Source organism: Motacilla alba, chromosome 1 (genome assembly GCF_015832195.1).
Source record: "Motacilla alba alba isolate MOTALB_02 chromosome 1, Motacilla_alba_V1.0_pri, whole genome shotgun sequence".
Lineage (NCBI taxonomy): Eukaryota > Metazoa > Chordata > Aves > Passeriformes > Motacillidae > Motacilla > Motacilla alba.
This window is the reverse complement of record NC_052016.1, coordinates 67,725,531-67,750,555: the sequence shown is the minus strand read 5'-3', so window position 1 is coordinate 67,750,555 and position 25,025 is coordinate 67,725,531. Positions and strand designations below refer to the sequence as shown.

The 25,025-nt window shown below is 39.7% G+C and overlaps 1 protein-coding gene across 7 annotated transcripts in view; it reads right to left on the bottom strand.

Annotated features, from left to right (window-relative positions):
- Positions 1 to 21,123, bottom strand: part of PCDH17 (protocadherin 17) — a 90,140-nt gene extending 69,017 nt beyond the window's left edge. For 3 of the 7 annotated variants that reach the window (XM_038135576.1, XM_038135615.1, XM_038135624.1), the window contains exons 1-2: positions 20,535 to 21,123; positions 15,784 to 19,279 (exon numbers count right to left, since the gene is read on the bottom strand). In XM_038135576.1, the coding sequence (XP_037991504.1) occupies positions 15,784 to 18,399 (2,616 nt within the window). In that variant the 5' untranslated portion in view covers positions 18,400 to 19,279; positions 20,535 to 21,123. Of the gene's footprint in view, positions 1 to 15,783; positions 19,280 to 19,486; positions 19,766 to 20,534 lie in introns of those variants that run through there. The other 4 variants (XM_038135583.1, XM_038135605.1, XM_038135588.1 and 1 more) reach the window with 4 other exon arrangements.
- Between the last annotated feature and the right edge of the window lie 3,902 nt (positions 21,124 to 25,025).

Sequence of the window (25,025 nt, the reverse complement as noted above, 5' to 3'; positions counted from 1 at the left end):
TTAGCCCTTGTGCTGTGCTGTATAGTCTTTGTGGAAATGAAACATGCAAGTATAATTCTAGCGTAACAGAAACCCCCGGAAATAATTACTAAAAGGTATTAGTTCATGAATTAAAAAATAGTAGAAATTCAGCACAACTTCTATTTAATAGCAGTCTTAATGAAGTTGAACATTAGTTGCTTTTAACCACATTCAATATGAAATAACTACTTTCACTGGATTAGCAGAACATACAAGAGACCATTTACCTGATTATATTTTAAAAAATGAAAAGAAAAAAGTAATTGCATTAAAATATACTGGGCATTCTCTTACCAAACTACCTCTCTAGGTCTGACTTGAAAATATGGATTTAAGAAAACATGGTTCCAAAATGACAGTTAAGGGTCAATGAATCAAGCTGCCCATTATATTTTCTGGTAGCAGATGGGTGCAATGAAACCTAATGATTGAATTTGAAACGCTTTAATGCTCCTTTTATCTATGGCTCCCACCATGTTGAGTCTACCTTAGTATTCCTAACAGATACCATGTTTACTGCATAACAGACTCAATTACAATTAGCTAACTAGAATGAAATCTGCACTTAGCACAATATCCAGCTTATTCTAAGAATATCATACCATGAACTCAAAATAACAATACACATAGGAGTATGTCTTTGATAGCATTTGTCAGTTGGGTTTTTTATTTTTTTTATTTTTCATGTTAAAGATGAACTCTAGAATTTAGAGGAAAAAATTTTAATTAAAGGGAAAACTTCTGAAATAGTGCCTTGAAATGTAAGGATATGATCAAAGTATTTGTTTAGAATTTAAAGATGTTTAGAATCCATTTTTCTGCATGAGAACAACTGCATCTTTTCTTTCTTTCTTTCTTTCTTTCTTTCTTTCTTTCTTTCTTTCTTTCTTTCTTTCTTTCTTTCTTTCTTTCTTTTCTTTTCTTTTCTTTCTCTCTCTCTTTCTCTCACATTCAATACTGATTGCCTGTTTTTTTGTTGTTTTTTTTTAATTTTGAGACATATGTCAAAGTTCTTTCTTATCAGGAATTCTCAGTAAGAGAAGACAGTAAGTAAAGTGAATTTTGTCCTATTCTTAACATTGCTTATTTCCTGTTTCTAAGAGCAACATAACCCAAATGTTTTCTGAACAGATAAAAGCTTATAAACACTGCAGTACTGGATTGTGGAGAAGGAGAACAAGTTATGGCATTTAAACACTGTAAATCTGTTTTGTGCTTATCATATTTAGTAAGGAGAAAACAGAGACACTGGATATTTAAAATCTGTTAACTTTGTGTTAACATCTATCCAGTATGTTTACCTTTTTCTGTCCAACCCACACTTGCACTAAAGGCAACAATAAAACTCCCACAAGCCATGACCTGAGGTCCAGTGAAATCAATGGGTGTTTTCAAACTGGTTTCAATAGCCCTTGGATCAGTCTGCTCACTTCAATTACCAGCTAAGCAAGCCTTTACATGGCGTGCTACATTCCCACAGATACATATGTTGTATGCTGAAGAAAGTTGTATTTGAACAGATTTGTAATGGCAGTGATGGGGAAAGGTGATTAACTAGGCAGCAAATGCTGTATGCGGTACGAAATTCCAGTTCTGTGTTTCTTCCCTACAGAGTGAAATAAATTAGTAACAAAGATGGAGCAGGATTTGGTTCTGAAGCCACACTGCCTGCACAGAAAACACACACAAAGAGGAACACTGAAGCTTTCTTCCTAGATGGCGATCAGAAAAAAAGGGGTAAATCTAGATCACCTCCTTTTCTTTAAAGCTTCTACCTTATTCCCTTTCTAAAATCCCACAGCAGACAAGCAATGATTCACCTAAATTCTCTAGGAATTCAGAAGAAAATCACAGATGTTAAAACTTACATTTAAAGTTTTTGTCTAATTTCTTATTTAGGTCAGGCAACTTTTATTTCAACTTTTTCTTAAAAATACTCAACAAGGTATTCTCTAATCATTTTGTGACAAGATACAAAGCCCTACTTTCACACAAATACTTTCACATAATTATTTCCTCTAAGCACTGGGAAAGCACTAAATATGCTGCCAAAATAATGGCTGAATTTATGACAGAATAGTAGATCATCAAGCTTTACAGACTCACATGGCCATGCAAGGAGATTTTCAACTGCAAAATGGTGATGAGTTGATTTATTATTTGTGACATAAGATAAATAATTTAGGCTTGCACAAATTTAGCAAGAGGTTCTGTCCCTAAATATATTTTAAAGTCATAACAGTCATGTGTCTATGATGAGGTACCTCATAAAATGGAAAGTTTGACTGAATACACCATTACACCACGAGCACAGTAGCAGTGGTCAAGTAGACTTGGACAGAAAAAAAATAAGGCTATTCTTACACAGGGCTGTGTGCATGCATCCACAACTCTGTCACTTCAATGTAAACCTACTGCAATGTCTTCTGATAGTATTCTATATTAAATTGATTGAAAACAAGCAAAAGAAAATTAACTACCTTTCTTTGTAGGATCACCTCATCTAGGACACAACACCCACTTAACCACAGGTAATCTTCATAGCCATTTAAAAGCTGTCTTTGACCTGTAAATTCTTGAAAGACTGGGAAAAAAGTGTTCTGAATTGCCCTTCTTATTATGGCTTGCCATATCAAGACTCTGAAATCAGATCTTTCTGTAAAATTAAGAAGATCCACATAAGATACAGTCTTTGCAAAGATTCCAGGATTAGATAAAGTCATCATTCTGTTCCAAAGCAGTGTTGGTTTGTCAATATCTAGGACACTGCTGCAGGTTTCACCAGGGATAGAGTGACTGAACATGAATGCTAATATTTGACTGAGGGGTTTGTAAGAACACAGGGATTTAATTATGGACTTCCTCTCTATCTAATTAGCAGGATGTTCACCCAGTATGTGCGCACTTTTTTCCAAAGTGGAATGCATTGAACATCAGCTGAAGGATGCATATATATTTTAATTTTTAAAATTTTCTTTATGACCTCTCAAAGAAAATACTTAATGAAACCTTCTGTAAATAATGTTCACATCACAGATGTCCCCAAGTTGACATTCAGAAGCATGCATATGTGGAAACCTCTTTCGAAGGGGGAAAAGAAAACACCCCAGGTGCAGTGCAAGAAATTTCAAACAAAAGTTCGTATAAAATGTAAAATAAAAACCTTGGGATTGTTCATACTGTTCTTCCTGGAGACTCAAACCAGATCACGTGTAATGCAGACTAATGCTGCTCCCTGCAGGTGGATCATGAGCCCATGTAAAGCCATACCAACTTCCAACTTCATTGGAATTCAACATGGACTTAGGTGCTTAGCTGCAGAGAATGATCTCCAGGAACACTGCCTTTGCATGCAATTCACTTTCTCATATGCTTTCAGAACTTGTTTACAGGTAGAAAAACCCACTGGAAGATGAATTATTTCCATGGGAATTTGTTCATTTATATAATTTCAGGGTCATCTTCGTTTACTGGTGTTTCATGCATTGTGCTACTTGGAATAAAACAATAGCTATAAAATATTAAGGAACTACCTGCAGCTTTATTAATGTCTTGATAATTTCCTAAGAATGATTAAACTTGAGTTTGTTTGGTGTTTTTATTTAAATCTTTTGAGGCATAAAGCAATAAAATATAAAATACCCTTCTAAATAATACTAAAATCAACAGCAAAATCATCCACTTTCCATGAAAACAGAAATAGTTGTCTTGGTCCTAGGATGCTGTGGATCACACTTCAGCACAGAGACTTTGCAAAGCAGTGGTATAGCATCCTAGTCCTAAGGGTTTATAGTAGCATTCCTTCTTTAACCTTAGCCACAGGATAATAAACAGCACCAATATAATGATAGTCCAAGCTACCAGTAACCTTAAGAATGTGCAAGAAATAGACTGGCAGGAATTAATCTGCCATTTTCATATACCTGCCCAAGGGAAGCATTGTAATTGCAAAAATTTACTCTTAGACTGCTGAGACTCATAGTAATTATGTTTCTTTTTTAATAGAAATAGCCACAGGTAGTAACAAATTGGGTTTTGAGATGGGGAACTGGGCATGCATTCTAACCCAAATTACTATGTAATTGTCTTTATTATAAAACACTATAGAAAACACAAAACTTAGAACAAAAACTTTTCCTTAAAAAAGTGTTCTCCTCCCATGGCTATTCAGCATGTGTGCCTATTTCTTTATTCACAGGCATCAGCAAGACCAGTATGACTGCAAGTAATTTATCTAAATATTTTTGCCACTGCTAACCAAAATTCCTGAAGCTTACATTTGTTAAATAGAAACGGCTTCCTCTTGCTTTACAAGTAGGTCAAAATCTGGAAATCCAGATACTCATTCCTAAGTTTTCTTTGCCAATATCAGGGGATGACAGAAAGACTATTTGTGGTCTATACATATATTAAATGTAGTGAAATTGAAGTTCTCTTCAAAATTCCGGAAGGTTTTTTGAAATAAATGAGATCAGAAAAATACCTAAAATTAGTTATTTCACGCTTGAAGGAATTATTATTTTGTAACATCACATCATTGCAATAATGAGAGGTATACTTTTGGGAAAGATCATGTATGTGATGGCCTATGAATACATAACAAAATAAATTGATATAGTTGCTTCTGCCCCTTGCAATACCATCCCTCGTTACACCTGAACAGACGCTACATGTGGTTTAAATAGACAAAATACATGTACAGATTTAGACAAAATAAAGACTGTACATTGAAAGAAATAACAGACATCATCTTGTTTTCACCTCCTTTTCACTCAACAGCTACAAAGCTGACTGATATATTTCTCGCCTTGGAGCTATGAGATGCAAATTATCATGTGCTTTTTAATAACTAATGCAGGCTATGGAATCAGTTAAGTGCTGCTTCTTTTCACATGTTGCATGAATTATACTTCCTTTAATCATCACTCTCAATCCTGAAGTTTGATAGCAGGATTCCTTCACGAAGTGGAAAATGAGGTCCTTCCTTACCAATACTCTTGCCTCAGGAAAAAAAATGACAACATCATTTGTCTCTAAACTTGATGCTTTCTAGTTTGCAGCAAAAGGTGCAGGTTGACAGCATTTTGCAAAACACTGTTACACAGCTCTGTACAGATCATACACAATAAAAAAAAATTAAAAATAGATGCACATTGCTCACTAATAATGCTTTTTATGCATCTAGATGGTTCCTTTGATTCCATTCTGCTCTCTTTTCTGTGTATATCCATGTATGCATGCATACACACAGTTACATATCTGGCCCATAGCCTAGAAATGCAATAGTTTCTAAGGTTTTGTGGTTGTCATTTTAAAAAGGCTTTTAATTTCATTATTTCCCAAGCACTCTAAATTCCACTATATTCTTATTGTCATTTGATCCACTGAAACGTTGAAGAGATCACAAAAGAACACACTTGGTACTTTACAGCTGTGGCTGGATAATCTGGCTCATGATCATCAAAGCTGGATTGTTTTTATGATCTTCAAATCTGCATATCAAATTACTCAATTCTCTGCAAGAAAGCAAGACATCAGGACTATCTCAACAGAATACGACAAAATGTAGTTGGAGGCTAAGTGAAACTAACAGCTTTTGCAGCTTTGCAGTGTTCTTAAAGTAAAGGAGAGAAGCAACAGGGAGCAGTTCAGGTAACACAGACTAACAGATTCTGGGCTGAATTCTGCACATGCTTATGCACGTCAGCAACTCCACACCTGTAAATGATCTATTTAATTTTATGTTTCTACTGACCTAAATTAAAATGATCACTGATTATGCATTTAAGGATCCTGACCTGAAAGAAATAATATTAATTTAATTATACATATACATGTACATTTCCACAGGCCTCAAAATTACTCATGCACTAAGGACATGCTTTTTTCTAGATTTGCACAAAAAGAGCATTTTTTGACTCTGTTTGCAGTCACTCAAGTGCTGAATCTGAGCTACATCGTTAAGATAATGTTCTTTTCTTTGTTACTTTTAAAATTTTACAGAATTGAAATATTTTCATTAAGAATTAATGAGCATTTGTTTAGCCCACTTCAGCTTACCTTTTTTTTAAACTGATTCGTAGCTAAACAATCATAAGTGGTTGCTTAGCAATCAGCAAAGAGCGAGACAGAAATATAGTAAGTAAAGAAACTGACTGACATGTTCTGTGTGTGAATCATGGTATTCAGTAAAAACAAGAGAATAACACTAAGAGAAGTTTTAAACAAAATTCTCTTAATAAAAGAATGCAAAAGAACTGTCTTTGGGAACAAATTATGCATTTAAAAACTACAAATTGTTATTCACATGTCTGTCTCTATAAAAAATTCCTGTAGCTATTATTAAAAATACATTAAAATCCTTCAAATGTTCATGAAACCATTATTTACCTTTTGTTTTAATTCAATTGTCAACTGTGCTTCCAATGATTTTAAAAACAGTATATATCTACAAAGCAAGCAAGAGTTTACAGCTTTGAAGACTTGAAATTGATTTTTAATGCACCAGTTTTCAAACACTACAAAGGCTGCTCTCTGCTGATAAAGACAGTAAACAAGAAATTGTCCTTTAAATGTTCCCTTTAATGTTTTTCTTTAATTAAAAATCAATCAAAAAACATTGCCACATAAAAAAATTAAAATTAAGACATTAAAAATGCTTTATGTTTTTGACACAAAACATAGTCAAACCAGAATTAAAACTTATGATGTTGCTTTTGTTTACTTGTATTAGTTTAGACTTTTTTTTGTACCATAAACATTGTTAATCAAAAAATAAAAGCATGTAAAAGTAGTTTATCACTTAATTCAGGTCTTTTTATGGAGTAGAACTGTTTAAAATATTATGAAATGAAACTAGAAATTATAAAAATATTAAAGTAAAATACTTTTAAAACACTTTAAGATTATTTTAATATACTCCTATCCTCTAATCAGACCAAAGCTTATTTATGTAGATTAGTTATATCTAGAGTCTCATTTATCTAACCTGTATTTATTCTTTGACCACAAAGCTTGTTAACTTAAATGGTCTTTTATTGTTGTGATTTGTTTTCCCCTAATTATGCACTTTAACTGCCTGATTTTTTTTGTTTTAATAAATATATGCACCTGCACCAATCATATTCAACAGTATTATGCTGGATGCTCAATGAACTGTAGGAGCCATTTCAATATCATAAAAGTGCCTGGAAGTGTTCCAGGGAAAGGACAGGAAATACGAGTTATCAGAGTGTCACCGGAACCAGTACAGGCAATACACACACGTTGTACACAGATCAGTAGATGGCCTGAACCACTCTCTGAAAATAGCTCTGCATGACTATCACTGCAAGAACCTTCAATGCATCGATTAGAGGTCTCACCCACACAGCTGAAATTATGTATTTGCATCCCATGACAAGACTTTTCCTTTCCCATTTGGAGTTCTCCTTTGGCAGGCCATGGGTACTGCAACATAAAGCCACCCAGCAGGGAAGAGGATGAGATTAGGAACTTTTCTGTTATGGGTTAAAGTATTTTATGAATGTAAGAAGCTCTGCTCTGATACATATGCCACAAAGCCAGTAGAAAGGTCCATGGCTAAAATCAAGTATCTTAATTTGAAGGACTTAACATATCTAGATTGCTTATACCTTATTCTATTGAAAATAGACCAGTATGGGACTGAATGTCTTGAGGGTTGGAAAAGGAAATACACCCTCAGTGAACCAAAGTGAGATACAAATTGATCTTTATGCTGTTCCTCTTTACAAACGACACTAATAACTGGCTAAAATGATGCAGTTTTGTCTTTGTACATAGAGGGACTCCTCAGGACAAAAAAAAAAAAAAAGAGATTTCATGTCAAGCAAGTGAATTAATTGATCTGGTACCTTTCACTACAGGTGATACCACTACCTAGTGGAAACAAGCCAGTAGGAGAAAAAGATGGTTCTTGTGTGACCTTATTAACAAGGAAATGTATCAGTAGCCTCTGGGATTTAGCTAGAAAATATATGACTGCTCAAGAAGGTTATTTAAAGCACTGTCTAATATCCTAATTAACAGGGACATTCATAAGAATTTGCTTCTTCTTGAATGTAGTACTTAATACTGAGTATTTTATCAAAACTGCTTAATAATTTACTTTTTTTCTTTCTCATAGGATTTACAGTAATTAATCCAGAATCTTCTTCTGTTAAAAAAAAAAAAGTCAACAGCAGACTGAAAAACAGAGGTTGGACTATGACAAATAGATTAGTAGGGCTTAGAATGCACCCTGGCTAAGAATTATGGCAGCTGCACATTACTCTGTTTCATCTCATCAACAAAAGCAGTGATTTGTTAATATCCTTGAAGCTCCCTTAAAAAAACTTAATAAATAAAACACTTAAACTCAAGGAACTTTTTTCCCTAGTAATTTTGCCACTCTCTTTCCAGTACTTTTTTTTCTATTTCTTTTCTTTTTCCTCCTTTTTCTATTAAGGCAAGAGCCTGAAATCCCCTGGGAGTTTTACTTGTTTCCTGTACTTTTGAACACTTTAGCATTAATTTTACCACTTCTCTTACAGCTGAAGTAGCCATACAATTGAAAGCATAAAGCTTTTAGGCTGTCTGCTGCAAAAATTTGTCCCAACTGCTCTACACTGACCTTTTGGCATCAGAGGATTGCTTCTATATTTTAAAGATAAAAACAGAGCTGTGTTTCTGCTCTGGTCAACAAATCCTTGTTCAAGTTCTCATCACTGATTTTTTTTTTTACCTATTGGAAAACATTAATACTCATGTCAAAATGTCTTTTCCTCATACATGCAGGTTCTCCTCAGTCTTGAAGAAGTATCTGAAGAATTCTGCCATGCAGCATATATGTTTTCTTCAGAAAAAAACACAACCAAATCCAAAAAACAACCCACATACATCCACTTTTTGCATGTGGAATGAGTGCCTTGCCTGGCAAAACCTAAAACTAGTTTAACTTGACACTTTTAACTTTTGTAGAAACAAGAAAAAAAATAAGAAATTAGGCATGATACTTAGAAACATATATGTAAATATTAGCTGATATGTTAATACTTCCTGGGGAGGAAGGTAGTGAAGAGAAAGAAAAAAAAATCCTGGGGAAAAAAGACAAAAAAAAATTACTATTTTTTAAAATAAAATCACAGCTGTTTCACGTCCAGATGTTGTGACTTGGGAGGAATTTTTTTAATGACACTTTTGTCTTAACAGAGAAACCAGATTGTATCTATGCTTTCTTAATACCATGTAATATTTGTGAATAGTTCACACATACTTATTGCTAATTTCCCATGTAAAAATATTTACTGAGTTTTAATGATAATGCTGTATTATTCACAGTTTCAGAAATATATGAAAACATGTGATAACATATATTCAGCAATACGTTCAATGTGGTATTTGATTTGTTTTCCACTGTACGGTGATTATTCTGTGTTAACCATTGAATTTGATGGTTAACCATTGGAATCCTAGAAATATTGCCCAGCCTAAGCTATTCTATGATGATGTGTTACACTTCACATCCTAGTTACAAAAGCATCTAAATTTCAGTCTCATTAATTGTTTGTAAAGATGGTATAAGGAAAAAAAATCACAAAACCCTCAAACCTCAAAATGAAGGGCTCAATCATACTATTCTTAACTACATTCCATAGAGGTCTCAGTCATGATTCACTCTTGAACCACCAAAATCATTTATGCAGTCAAAATTATGCTATTGACTGAATTATGTGTAAGAATTAAGTGTAAGAACTGCCTTTTCATCAACATGGGGAAGGATAATGGAAACTTGAGAAAATATGTTGTTAAAGATAACTCTTCAAAGGATTGAACAGTCATTGAAATTGCACTGATAATCACAAATTTGTAGGGATCTTTCCAGCTAAGTTTAGGTAGCAACAGTGAACACAAAGATGAAGAAAGCTCAGACAACTTTAAGAGCAGTTAAGAGCTGTGACACTCAATCTTACATAACTTGTTTCATGTCTTTTATAAAACAGCAAGTTCTACAGAGATATTATTATTCTTATTTTTTTGTTAACAAGAATTTCTGTTCTGGAAAGACTGTTTTTCATAATATGTATATTCCACTTAGACTCTTAAATTGTTTTATTCTCTTTTTTTAATTGTTTTTTATTACAGCTCTTCATCTTGGAAAGTTCTTTAGATTTCAAATAGACCTGTATGTCAAGAATGATGCTTTTAAAATAATAGTTCTATAAATATCACCAGCAAGGAACTCATATCAAGACCAGAACAGATGTAACACAAAAAAGGAGTCCAATTCTGCTTCCTCTGTCTATTTCAGCAGCCGGAGCACACACCACAGTGAGTGGCGTGTTGCCAGATCTGGTCCTAAAATGTGTGTGTTTTGTGCCACTATACTATGCAGTGCATCTTGACCAAAAAAAAAAAAAAATTAAATAGAACTTCATGGATGCAAAGGTTTCATCCTGAAATTCTTACAGAGTCCACTCTAGGATGGACTTCATCCAGTGAATGAAACTAAAACTGCAGAACAATGTAACACATTGTTCACAAATGTACAATGAGCAAAACCAGACTGTACACAAAATTGCAGACTGTATTCACATAATGCAAGCATTCAGAGGAATTATTTTGCAAAACATCTAGCATTACAAAACACTGTTGAAGCCACAATAATGATACCTAGGCAGGTAGTTCAAGAGTTGCATGCCACAACTTAATGTTTTTAGATACAGCCCTAGAATATGCAGCTGGGAATCTCTGGAATATATAGAGTACAATCCTGAAAACTTGCAAATGTTTAGTGCTCTAGTATCGTCTTGATGAAAAACATTACCTTGTACTAGTTCCAGTGAGAACAGAGTTCTCCTCAGTTAAAGTAGGAGATATTAAAAAAAAATATATACCTCTGTTTTCAGATAGGAATTCAAATCACTGAGAATGAGTGCAACTTCTCTGATGAAAGCTGCTTCTCCTTATATGCAGCAGCTGCAGATTTCCTTTTGTAATCTTGAAATTTCTGAGTAAAGTTTCTCAAAGTATGAAATAGCATATTTAAAGACAGAGCAGCACTAATATGGCTCATGGGTTTTTTATTTCCCTTGAAGACTCTATCTTGTTAGGTATTACTAGACACCTGGAGATGAAGCTGCACTGGGACTTGACACTAATCTATCAACACATCATAAACATCAGGTGCCTGAAGTATTAAGAATGATCTGTACTTTATCTTGAAATGCTGTGGGAGTGCCTGGTACAGCAGATACAGCAATCTCCAGCTTCAGAGCTTCTTTCTGCACATTCATTTTTAGCTGTTGTTTAACAAAACCTGTGACCACCTCTTTTTTTATTCACACCCTCCTTATTCCTGATACATTTACAAAACTCCCCAATTGCACCACAAGTATAGCAATAAATAATTTCTAGGATGATCAACACTACTCTTGCATATTGCAGATAGTTTTCTACACTACTGATATTTCACGTTGAGGAACCCACTTCTGGAACCTCCTTGTGTAAAGTAACTATTAATTTTCCTTTATTCATCTACTATTACTTATTGAAAATCTGCAAGAAGAAGTGATTTGTTCACACAGGGAAAGGCAAACTAACTAATTCAAAATTTTGGTAGGAGAGATATACCTATATGTATGTTTGTACTTTTTTTTTTTCTGATGTCTGCACTTCATAATAAAGCAAAATTCTGTTTCTTTTAGTCAGGTGAGTAGATCACCAGAATGAGATGAACCAAATTTTCTTTAAGGTCTAGAGTGAACAGAAATCTTCTTTAAACCATGTTGAGTTTCCATTTTTTCCTTTTTTCCTTCTTCCAAATAAAAATTAATATTTTGGCTCTTAAGTGATTCAAAAGTCCCCTGGAATTTTGACCCTGGCAATGAGAATTGTACAGCACTGCCCCATATTTAAATATTTGTAACACACTTTTGCTTGAAAGCACTGTTTCTAAGCTATCTTTAGAAAATGATTGCTGAAGAACAATAAAACATGGGCTGGTGAAGTGTAAATGTGTAACTTCCCAGTATGTTACCAAACACTGTTCTTAATGCACATCAATCTCAGGTGCACATCAAATCACAAATGATCAATTTTCAAAGGGCCTAAGAACTTGCAAGTCTCTTGCACCAATAAAAGCTGAATGTATACAGCATCCTTGTCTGTCCATCCAACATTTTATACATGTATGTATGCATGTTCAAATTATTCCATTTTTAGGGTACTGAAGAAGTCCATTAGTTCATATGTAAGTAACACAGGCAACTATGGTACATAGTTGGATGCTGGAAAGTAATGAGTAAACACACAAGCTGTCAAATCATGTGATTAGTGTGTAACAGAAGTCACTTAAAGAGAGGCAAGATTACACCACTCTTACCCGTATCAGAAAGTATTTCATTCAACTGCTGGTCCTTTTGGGTCAGTCTGAAACCCCTAGTCACTAAGTAACACTTTACTCCACAGGTATTTGTTGATATAAATTGGGCTATCTGTATAGTAAAATACTATTAATGAGAAATAAGGGAACCATAAGGCCCATTGGCTTCACTAGGTCTTACTAGTAAGTGAAAGGGGAAAAAAAATATGCACTCTAATAAGAGTGAGAAAATTTGGATCTTACTGAGAAAGGAATTATTTATTTGCTATTAAACATTTATAGAATCAATTGGATGTACTAAGTAATAATATAATATTTAGCATGTATATACATCTCCATATAGTATGTACATATATACATACATATATATGTATATATATATAACATTCTAAAGAGAATTGTGCCATTAAGCATTTGACAAGAAAATGAGAATGAAGAAATGCAGTTCCATAGTATGAATTACATAGTATGGAATTATCATGTTTCAGAAATACATCTGTAAACACTAATCAGAACATTTGTTAGAGAACCCTTACACAATTGTTTACCTTCCCCTTACTGAGGTACTGAAGAAAACTGCTTTACTGGATTGATTAACTAAAAGAGATGATAAAGCAGGTGGATTTTGTTGTTTTGGTTTGTTTTTTTGTTTTTTGTTTTTTTTTTTTTTTTTCCCACTGCCTACACCTTTGACTCCTAACTGTGTAAGTTACATATGCAGACACCGGTTTCTTGAAGTGATTCAAGATATAGTAGATCCAGAGAGAGGGATGATCCTTTACTATTTCTCCTTAAGTCTGCAGTTTAAATTTTACATGAGGCAGAAGTACAGGACCAGGCATAAAGTAGTGCCTACATTCTAAATGCAAATTTTCTATAAAATTTACTCCAGGGATGTGGAGATGGAGAATACAAAATGTATTTTAGTATTTAGCAAAAGTACAGTGAAGAGGATCAATTTTCCCCTCAAGCTACTTTAAATCCGAGCCTTTTCTAAATAGAAACCAAGTATACTGTTTCTTGCTGTGTCTGCTTCACCAATACAACTACAAAATATAGTATCAGTAAGTATGCTTGAACAGGTTGTACACTAGGTAAAACTGAATGCTTTCCAATCTACTGACTGGACCATGAAAACCTCCAAAACACTGTGTAGATAATGAGGGAAAACAAAACCAGCATTAGATATATGAGTATATGTTATGAGGAGTTTCAGTTAACATTTTCCATAGTTGTTGTAATGAAAACTCTTATAGAAACCACAACACACTTTTTAAGGGAGGAAATTCCTCTTTTAGCTTTATATAGATTTCAGGGAAAAAAAATCATGATTGATCTTATACAGTGAACACTGTAAAAAAGAAGGAATCATATTTTCCATAGGGATTTTACACTACAAATGAAACTTTATGATTCAGTAGCATCAATACATTAATTAATTGCTTTATATAGACATTACATGGTTGTAGGAAAGTATAATTTTCTGTCTTTTAGTAATTATTACACTGTCAGTAGGAAAAAATGTGGAGTGTTTCTTTTTTAGCTTTCTGACAACTCCATTTTACAGTAAAAAAAAGTTGACATTACTTAAACAAGTGTCATGGAAAGTTATTTGTTTTTTAAAGCATGAGTAATAAATCAAATTATCTCTGGTTGTGCCCTAACCTAAACTCTTTCCTAAAGTGTCACTTTTTGTTAAAATCAATTTCAGATTTTAAGTATTGCTCCATTCACCTAATTGATAGCAACACAAATTCATGATAGGCATAAAATGAAATTGTTTCTGTGACACAAGTCAATAGTCGCTTGAGGATTAGTTTACGGTGACCTTGTACAGGTTGTTGTTTTTTCCTTTTTTTTTCTCTTTTTTTTTTTTCCCAGTTATAAATGTTCAATTTCCAGGTCATCGATTACTTGAATTTTGGTTCTTTAATGTGTCAATTACCACTGGCCATTTCTATTCAGTTTAAAATATTAGATACAGCTGGCAAGTAGAACATTTGGTGTTCACAGATCACAGGGCATGGTAACTCCAAGGTACTATGAATCTTCTTTAGATACATCAAGTGACTACAGTGCAACTTCTTTCCCACTAGCTGCATACACAAAATGAGTCTGTGTCACTTCTGATACACTCAGCTCATTCCCCTATGACTCAGAACAGCATTATCAGGAGAACCACAGGATAAAACAGATATGACATTTCAAATATATTTAATAGTCATTATCCAGAGCCTGCTTTCAATCCGAACGTTAAAAATCACTTTGGAACATACCTGTAGTGTTTGAACATTAAGCTGCATTAATCATGAAGTAATACTTTAAATTAAATCAACTGGAGCCAATTTCTGCCCTCACCTTCACTCTGCAAGTTCACTGCTCTGAAATAAATCTTCTGAGTTTCAACTTTAAACTACCTGCTAAAAATTAAGTCATTCTTTGATTAGTATCCTACATCAAATGGTCCGAATTCTGCCATTTCTCACATTCACAAAAGTCAGTAGAGGACAGTGTGGATATAATTGGCAACAGAATGCAGCCCAGCTACAATTTCTAAGTGAGCTTTGGTAGAAGACAGAGTGTGTAAGTCTTTCACTATAAAGCAATCATCAATGTTGACTCAGGCTACTGGATATCTGACTAGTTGTTTTGTTGGTTTATGACAGGATGTGAGTTTTGTTAACATTTGGAGGTAGGAGGGAATCACCACATACATTTTCTTTCTATTTAACTAAGCAGAATTTTCAGCACTGAAAAACTAGTTGTTTATGGGGAGAGGAGGAGGCAATGGGGCCCCAACAATACTGTCAAAAATATATTTATGGATATATATTCTGAAGAAGGAAATTTAAAAAAAATGCATCGTGGAATGATAGCTCATATTTATATACAAGATTGGAGGGCTATAATACACTGTTGCAATAGATGTCCTCAGTGTGCAATTTCTTCCCTGTCCTGTTAGTTACTGCAGGTGGTAGGACCACTTTAGAAATGACCTCCCTCTTCTCCACCCCAAACCAAAGAGAAGTGAAACCTGTGGAAGTGCCCACCTCTGTCTGACAGTCTCCTGAGAAAATACCCCAGCAGCATGCCTCAAATGAGCTAAATGCCTGCCCACACTCTCACATGCACCTCTTTGGCACTGCCGTAACTCTGTGTTTCAGTGGGCATTTTCCTTTGAATCACATAGGAAACATCAATGAGACAGCAGAACCAGACCCACCAGATGTTGTCTGGTTCTACTTCCATTAAGTCCACCTCTCTTTAGTGACTTGTGCTGGTTCCTACAGTGGTGCCTTACAGCAGATTGCACTGTAGACAAAAGGGAAAGTTAAACCAGTGTCTAAAGTGAGGTCCAGGGTATTCTAAAAGTCTCCTACCTGAATTATGGACATCCGGCTCGGGGGAGCCTCGCTGGCGTTAGTCCCTTGCCCTGTGAAGCTGGTGTGGCAGCCCACATGTCCCTGGGGTACAGTCAGGTTGTTGGAGGCGGGCTTCAGGTACATCACCTCAGACCTGGGAGAGCTGAGGGGCAGGCGGGTCTGGTAGTCAAAGTACATGGGTGAGGTGGCCAGGGATGGGCTGCTCACCACGTTCATGACATTGAGGGGACCCCGGCTGTCCTCGCCCTCACTGGGCACCAGCATAATGTCATTCTTGCTGATCTTCTTCTTCTTGCCCTTGCCCCCTCCACTGCCACTGCCTCCTCCTCCCCCGCCACTGCCTCCCCCTCCTCCCAGCTGAGGGTGGCTATACTCGGCAATGCGACAATTATAGGTGCGGATCTCCTTGTTCTCTCGCTTGCACTTCACAGCAATCGTGATCATGGCAGCCAGCAAGATGATGGAGACAGTGCTCAGTGTCACAATCAGCGGCAGCGACAAGTCCCAGTGTGGCCGCCGATGCTGCTCGCCATTCACTTGTGGCTCGCCAGCCTCGGGCAGGGGCCCCGCCAAGGCCCTGACTATGAGCTTGGCCACAGCAGAGAGGCTGGGCTTGCCATGGTCACTGACTTTTACCACCAGTTCAGCCACAGGGCTGAGCTCCTCCCAGTAGGGGTGCAAGGTGCGTATCTCACCACTGGTGGGGTCCATCTCAAAGAGGTGCTCCTCATTGCCTTCCACAATCTCATATGTGAGGCGCCCACTCTCCCCGAAGTCACTGTCCAGGGCACGGACGGTGCCCACAGGGTAGCCCACCCCAGCGTTGCGTGGCACCTGCAGCTCAGCAGTGTCGTTGATGAGGGCAGGCAGGACGATGAGGGGTGCGTTATCATTGACATCAAGCACAGTGACGCGCACTGTGGCATTGCTTTCACGGTGGGGTGAACCCGAGTCTTTGGCCAGCACGCGGAACTCAAAGTGCTTTGTCTGCTCATAATTGAAGCTCCTCAGAGCATAAATAGCACCATTTGTGGGGTTGACAGAGACATAGGTGTAGATGGAGACATCTCCCACATGCCCAGGCAGAATGGAGTAAGACACTGTCCCATTTTGGCCCAAGTCAGGATCCTGGGCCAAGACTGAGCCCAGGTACTCTCCAGGGATGTTGTTCTCAGGCACCTGCAACACATAAAGATTCTTGCTGAAGCGGGGTGGGTTGTCATTCTCGTCAAGGATCCGGACAGAAAATGACTTAGTGGAGTTAAGTGGGGGATTGCCCCCATCACGTGCCACGATGGTCACATTGTACTCATCCTGTGTCTCGCGGTCCAGGGGTCGGTCGGTGACCACAGTGTAGAAGTTGTCATAGTTCTCCTCCAGGGTGAAAGGAACGGCACCAGGCCCGCCGCCACCGCCCAGCACCCGACACTGGAGCTGCCCGTTCTTGCCTGAGTCACGGTCGGTGACCCGCACCAGAGCGATGACAGTGCCTGGTGGGGCAGCCTCACTCAGAGCTCCCTGGCGAACGGAGACAAAGCCAATGGTGGGAGCATTGTCATTGCGGTCAATGAGGCGGACAGTGACCTTGCAGTGAGCAGGGATGGGATTTGGCCCCAGGTCCCGAGCTTGGACATCAATCTCAATGAGGCCACTTTCCTCATAGTCCAGGTTGCCCTTGACACGGATGAGGCCGCTCTGTGGGTCAATGCTAAACAGGTCACGGACGCGTTCAGGTGCGTAGCCACTGAAGGAGTAGAGCACCTCTCCATTGGTACCCTCATCAGCATCAGTGGCATTGAGGTCGATGACTGCCGTGCCTAGCGGCGCATTCTCTGGCAGCTCTACCACGTAGGAGGCTGCCTCAAAGATGGGGCTGTTGTCATTGGAGTCAATGAGGCGCACATTGATCTGCACCGTGCCCGAGCGCGGCGGGTCACCACCGTCCAATGCCGTCAGCACCAGGGTGTGGTGACTCTGCTCCTCACGGTCTAATGGCTTCTGGATGACCAGCTCTGGAAACTTTGTGCCATCACCACGGGACTTCACATCGAGGGAAAAGAGGCCGTAGTCATCACGAGTGAGCAGGTAGGTGCGCAGACCATTGTCCCCAGCGTCTGGGTCGTGAGCGCTGGTGAGGGGGAAGCGAGTGCCCGGTGCAGCATTTTCGGAGATGTCCATGTCCACTTGGTCAGAGGGGAATGATGGTGCGTTGTCGTTCAGGTCCTGGATCTCCACTTTGATCATGCAGATCTCCTGGTCGTTGGCAAACACCTCAAGGGACAGCTGGCACTTGGCACTGCGCCGGCACAGCGCCTCACGGTCAATGCGCTGCTTGGTGTACAGCAGCCCGCTCTCCCCGTCCACGTCCAGGAGGTGCGGGGCTGAATTCTCCAGCACCCGGAAGGTGGACTTGGGGCCGCGGCCGCCCACGGGGACGCCACGCTCCGCGGGCAGCATCCCGCCTCCCGCCGCGCCTGCCGCCAGCCGCGCATCGCGCCCGATGTTCCCGATGACCGTGCCCGCTCCCTGCTCCTCCGGCACCGAGTAATTCAGGTTCTTCAGCGACAGGGCGGGAGCCCAGCAGAAGAAGAAGCAACAAATGGAAAGGTACATCCCCGAGCAGGGGTGGGGGCGGCAGGAGCAGCAGCGACGACCAGGGTTGTCCCCGTCTTCTTTGCCTCCTGCGCTGGGGTTGTTCTTCCTCCTCTGACGGCTCTTTCTTTCCTTCCTTTTTGATTTTGATTTTTTTTTCCCCCTTCTCTTTCCCCACCCCTATGTTTCAAGTTCCTGAACCTGTTGCTCTAAAACATCTGCAGAGACACAGGATGAGAGGCAGCAAATAGACCATGTAGCTCAGAGGGAGGGAGCAGTCGGGGGGGTCGGGGGAGGGGAGGGAGCAGCTTCGGCAGCCTTTCAGCAAGAGCTTGCCGTGCTTACAGTCCTCTCGCAGTTACTTCGTCTGTCCAACTTCGGCAGTGGGAGGGTTTCAAAAATCAGAAAATTTGCAAAAGATCTTCTCCTCCGGGCAGGCGATGTGTTCCTGATCCTTGAATCCCCGCAGATGTACAAAGAATAATAAAAATAATAACAATAATAAAAAAACGGCGGCAGTGGTTGTTGTTCTAAAAACGATCAGAAATATTTTTAAAATATGTGTATTTATATATGCATTGAAGAAAGGGATGGTCACAGGTCTGTAGCAGAGGTAAAAAAGCTTATTTGCTACTACTCATCGCTTGTGATGCGATTGATGGAGTGGAGGGGTAGGAGAGAGACAGAAGGGAAAAAAAAAGTCCCAGCTTGTTATTGAAGCCTTCTTCGTGTGCAGTGAGCGGCAGTGAAATGTCTGATTGCACCGCGGGGTTGTTGGTTTTCAGGGAGTGTTTTGCTGCATTTAGAGATCTAATCTTGCATTGCTTGCGGCGGAGAGCTGCATCTCGCTGCCGTCGGTATTTCCCCCCTCTCTGTCTCGTACACCCTGGGTCACTGTTTCCTTCCCGAATCAGAGGGAGAGGGAATGAGGATTGCAGGGCAAGAGGGGAAAACAAAACACATTAAAAAAAAAAAAAAAAAAGCCCAAACCCCAAACCACTCCGCCCCCGCCCGCAAAAACTAGTGTTCGGATTTATAGCTTCCTTTCTCCCCCTCTACTACCAGCCTCCCACCCGTCCTTTTGGGGTGAAAAAATTAAGAAACCCACCAGTTCACCTTCATCACTAGCAGTAAATATACATTTTGAGAGAAAGCTCAATCAGCAGCACGCTTGGGTTTCTTTAAGACAGGCCAGTAGCCGCCGCCACCACCACATCCTTTCTCTCCGTGTATCTATGCGTGTGTGCGTATGCGTGTCTGAGGAGCTGCACTTTTCTCGATGCAGTTTAATTCCAGTTTGCTTTTCTCTCCAGCCGAGAGGAAAGCAACAGGCAACCCATGGCTGGACGCATAGATTTGGAAAAAAAAAAAAAAAAAAAAAAAAAAGCAGCAAGAGAGGGGGTGGGAGGGCGGGGGAAGAAAGAAAAGCCACCCCACACACACACACACTCTCTCTCTCTCTTTTTCTTAGTCTCGCTAAAAGGAAAACAGTCTCGGTATTCACAGGGCTGCGCTATCAAGTGCCTCTCTTTTCTTTCTATTCAGCGTCTCCTTCCAATGACACTGCCGCCTAGCCCTCTTCATTTAGGGGAGGTGAGAAGAGGAGGAAAAACAATCCTGGCGATGAATAAAGTGGGAGATCTTTTAATCGATTAATTCGCTTATATTAAAACCTATGCAGTTCCGCGATCAGTGTGATGCATTTTTTGCAATCCTTTCAAAGCTTTAACAGTCTCTCTGAGCATCTTGGTACAGGGGAGAAGAGCGGCAGCAATGCCAGATGCATGCCCCCTCTCTGATATACACCTTTCCTAGTGATACGGTGTATAGATAAATACTGGGGAAGGGTAGCAAAATATTATTTCAGGTTCTTTTAACAACCTGAAAAAAATGAATGGCAAATCCAGAAATGCAGGTGTTTCAATCTGCTTGGATGAGTCAGATCCAGCGGAACAAATCACATTCACTATCGCCTCATGTTCCTCCCTTCACAGACATTAGTTGCAGCTTCTTCCTAACGCTTCTCTGACTCACTCTATAGACAGGAAAGAAATTAATCAGATTTATATTTTGGAGAGGAAGGAGGAAAGAAGGAAGGAAAAAAAAAAAAAAAGGAGAAGGTGGGGGTGTCGGATCCAGCTACACTTTTACTATACCTCTTTCTCCGGGAGACTGAGGATCAGGAAAACAAGGCTGTTATCCACTCACTGGCACAGAGGCGCGTCTGTCTCCTGCTTTGCTGAGTGTTTTTAACCACCTTTCCTCAGTGTTATGTGTGAAATATATCAGAGATCTTTCACATTAAAAGAAAAAAAAAAACCGCAACAAAAACATAGGTTTCCAATACATAGCTCACAGATCTAGTTCCGAGTCTCAGTTCTGCACTGTTTTTTCTCCTTTATTTGAGTCCGGACCCAAAGTACACAGTTAATTCTGCAACGTGTGGCAGGGAGGCTTTCAAACACAAAAGAAGAAAAAACAATTATTCTTCTCTGCCTCATTGATGGGTGGCCCCTTGCAAACAGACGGTCGCCAGTGTTAGCCAGGCAGCACGCGGAGCGAACGCCGATCCCCGATAAACCAGATCCATTTCACCAGCCGCCCGCAGGTAAGTGGAGAATTCAGTGAAAATTCAACAGTTGGAGCCGCGCTCGCTCTCTCTCTCTCCCTCTCTCCCCCCTCCTCGCCTCCCTCACTGCAGCACTCGCGGGGCCGCCGCGCCGCGCCGCGCTCGCCCAGCGCCGCTCTCCGACTGCCTCTATTCACCTCACGCCGCGGCTTAAACATTGATACGGATTCCCCGCCAGCCAATGGGCGGCGGCGGCGCCGGCCGGCCCCGGCGCGGCCCGGCCAATGGCAGGAGGCGGGCGGGGGGCGGGGCCGCGGCGGGCGCTGGGTGTCATTGATTAGATCGGCTCCGAGGGGGACGCGGGGCGCGCGAGCGGCTCGCGCGGGCTGCGGTGTCTGGCCACTCGTGCGCCGCAGCGCCGCGACCCCGGCCCCTCACCCCTGCCTCCCCCCCACCCCTGCCTCCCCCCCGTATTTATTTATTTATTTATTTGAAAGACGTGTTAAGAAGTCCTCCGCGTCGGCTGGTGGGGGAGCAGGGGGGACGCGACGCCCCCGAACTTCTCCGAAGCACGGCGAGGGCGAGGACTTGCCTCCGCCGCGCGGTCCCCGAGTGACCGCCGGCTCGGGGATGCGCAGCGAGAGATGGCGGGTGTGGGTGTGGGTGTGGATGGGGGGATACCTCCGCCCCGGCCCTGCGGGAGCCGCCCCGAGCGGGTCTCGCCCACCCCGAGGGGCAATTCCCGAGGGCGGGAGCGCAACCCCTGCCGGCGGGGAGCGGGACGCTGGCGGCCGCGCCGTGAGGGGCCGGGGGCCACAGCGGCGCCCGCCCCCGGCGCGCAAGGGAGGCTCCCGGCCGGGGGCGGCGGTGGCGGGGGGAGGACTGAGGCTGGAAAGGTGCGTGCTCGGATTGCCGGAGGGCCGGTCTCGACCCGTGCGTACGGAAATGAAGCTGCCATTTGTGACGAGCGTGTAAGTAGGAAGAATCATTTAGGGAAAAAGAGAAGAAAAAGAAAAAAAAGGAAGAAAATAAACTCTGGAGCACTTGTAAGACGCTCCTGAATTATTTTAGGAGCGTCTCTTAAGAGTCAGTTGAGGCAGCTGCTCGTTTGCCTTGCTCAATAGAATAACCTTCAGCCCTGAGTTATTATGTCCATAAATATAATATGACTTGGAAAAAGTCTTGCAGATTTATAAATTCAAATGAGTGTTCTTTCCAGACCCATCTTCTCGTCCTGAGGATCTCTTTGTAGCTGTGGAACAGATAGTTTGCCGTCCAGAGCGAGTCTGCTGGTAACCGTTACAGAACTAATGCCGTGTTAAAATGCAGTGTATAAATAAACCGTACATACGTTAGTGGCGGCAGAAAACCGCTACTCTCAGCCGAGCCAACTTTCTGTGTGAGAGCGACGGACAGATGAAATAAAGGATATGTTTACAAAATGGGCTTTGGTTTCTGCATGAGGGCTTCAGATTGGCTGAGGGAATTTGGCGTGCTCGGCTAAGTCACGTATTTGGAGAAGTTCCCTATAAAAGCAGCACAGTATTAAAAGTGGAACAAACACTAGCGTAAGCCCCTGAGCTATCAGGAGACCTCGGTTGACTGCAACTTGAGTCCTCTGCTTTCCTCTCCTTATTGTGCAGTTTATGCCGAACCTTTAGCATGTCTCAGGATGTCCAGAGATTTTTTTCCACGCCATTTGTGCTAATTGGGGGGGGTGGGGGAAAGGGTCATTGCAATTATGTAAGGGCTCCCTCTAGCGTGCCAGAGGTACTGCTGCATTGGGGTATATCCCGTGCGCCTGCATCCTGTGGGGCGTGTGAGTGTGTGTGTATCCTGTACGCATGCATACTGTGGGCTGTACACTGTGCCTGAGTGTGTGGTAACGTGGTAACGCTAGTTTCCTTTCAGAGCATAAAACACCAGCATGAGTAATATATATATATATATATATATATATATATATATAATATATATAAAATAAGTAATATATGTCTGATGATGTTTCTCATGTTTAGTTTTAAAAAACAGCCTCGAAACCCAGGATGAATTTTCCTTTTTTTTTTTTTTGTTTTTTTTTTGAAGAGGAGGCTAGTGTTTTCATCACTTTTTTTTTCTCCAACCTGGTGAGTACTTTTTTTTTTTTAATATGACTCAGCATTACACAATAAATACTCTGTCTCCAGAATGAATTCAATACATTTGAGGGCACTCTTCAGTTTGTAAAACAAGTACTTGGGACTCTGAATTAAGGGAAAAACTATATAACCCTTTATACAAGCAACTGGAGTCTTTGCTTGTAAAATCTGTCTTTTATCAAACATCTTGCAGCTTACAACAATCCATTGATACCAGTGACATGCATGGAATACTTAGAGGAAAAATAAAATCTGAAACACTAGCACTGGATCTGCAAACCTCTGACTGAGTGCCAGGTGATAATGATAAATGAAACTCCTTGCTCTACAAGTCACTTTAGTTTTGTGATGTTAAGTTCAGCAGAGCTGCATATTAATACTCACTCTCAGGTATGGCTGATTATTAATTATTTCTAATGATTTCTTGGAAATCATACCATCTTCGCATCTTTACAAATTGTGGCTCTTAAACCTAATAAAGACTTAGATGCCTAACTGGAAAAATAGACATTAAAAATCGTACCTGCATATTAATTAATGCCTCTTTCAGGCAAATATTTGATGTTTGTTGCATCAGACAGTTTATAACAACAAAATGGCATTTATTGATTTTAATCCACCTGTGCAAGTAATGAATATTTTATTTGTTCAATGATTTTACGGTATATCTATAATACTTTTTCGTCAATTTTTTAGCACACATTACATATTTGATAGCTTAGACTGGCATCATAATTTCATATTCATTCATCAGAAATTGTTGTATTTTTCACAAAGAAGAGTTGGAAATTAAATGTATGATGGTAATGCACATGTATGCAAATAATACCTATATGTTGTGCCGTGTCACTATATGTGGAATATATAATTTGTATTCGTTGCTGAAAAAACAAAAAAGAAAACACAACAAAAAAAAGGGCTCATTAACAGCTTGGAGAGAAAGCTGGTCTGTGGAGGGGCTTATACATAGGAAAATCACAAATCCTTAATAATAGAAATACACATATAGAAGACTTGTACTGTCTGCCAAATCAATAAAAGCACATTAAATACTTTTTGGAGGAGAAGCTCAACAGAGGAGCAAAGTCCAATGCAACAGCCCTAACAATTACCTATGTATGGAGTTAAATTATGCTTTGGCATGCTACTTTTCAATACTTTAAGTGTTAGTTTATTGAAAGCTATAGTTTGATGTAGTAACAGAACACATCTCCAAACATTTTTTAAATTTATTGAAAACATAACAACAGTATTCAATCTCTTTTAAGAAGTGTTCATGATGAAATCCAGTACTTCATTATTCTATCTTTAGCAAAGAAAGGTAAACCTTTCTTCTTTCAAAAAATAAAAAGAGGAAATAAAAAAGAAATACTCTCAGTCAGAAGTGTTGAAATGAAAATCTATTGTCTGGGTGTGGAGGGTGCTTAAGCATAGCACAGAAGTCTCAGAACAAATAATCCCTAAACAACTAAAAGAAAATAGGAAGGCAAGGAAAAGATCAATATAGTTAAATGTCAAGGTTCAGTATTTAAGTTATTTGAGCCTAAAATGTATCATTGGGAAAGCCCAAATTCAATCAGCTTGAGAACCATAGAAAGAAGTAAAATTAGAAAGGCCAAGGAGCAAATTTGAGGAACAAATAATCCATATATAAGACAATTAATTACCTGCTAATAAACAAAAATCTCCTTACCTGTGTGAAGAAGTCATGACAAAACTGCCCAGCCTATTATTTAGCTATAGGTATAAACCAAAAAATACTGCAGAGAAATTATATTTCTGTACTCTAATACTCATAGAAAATGAAGATATTTCCTCAGGTCAGCTTCTTTTTAGTAACAAAGATGAGATGTGGGTGTGTTTAAGGTGTCAGTGGTGATATTCTTAGAGAGCAGACAGCATCTAACTAAATGGTAGTCAAGCGTTCTTACAGAATCTGA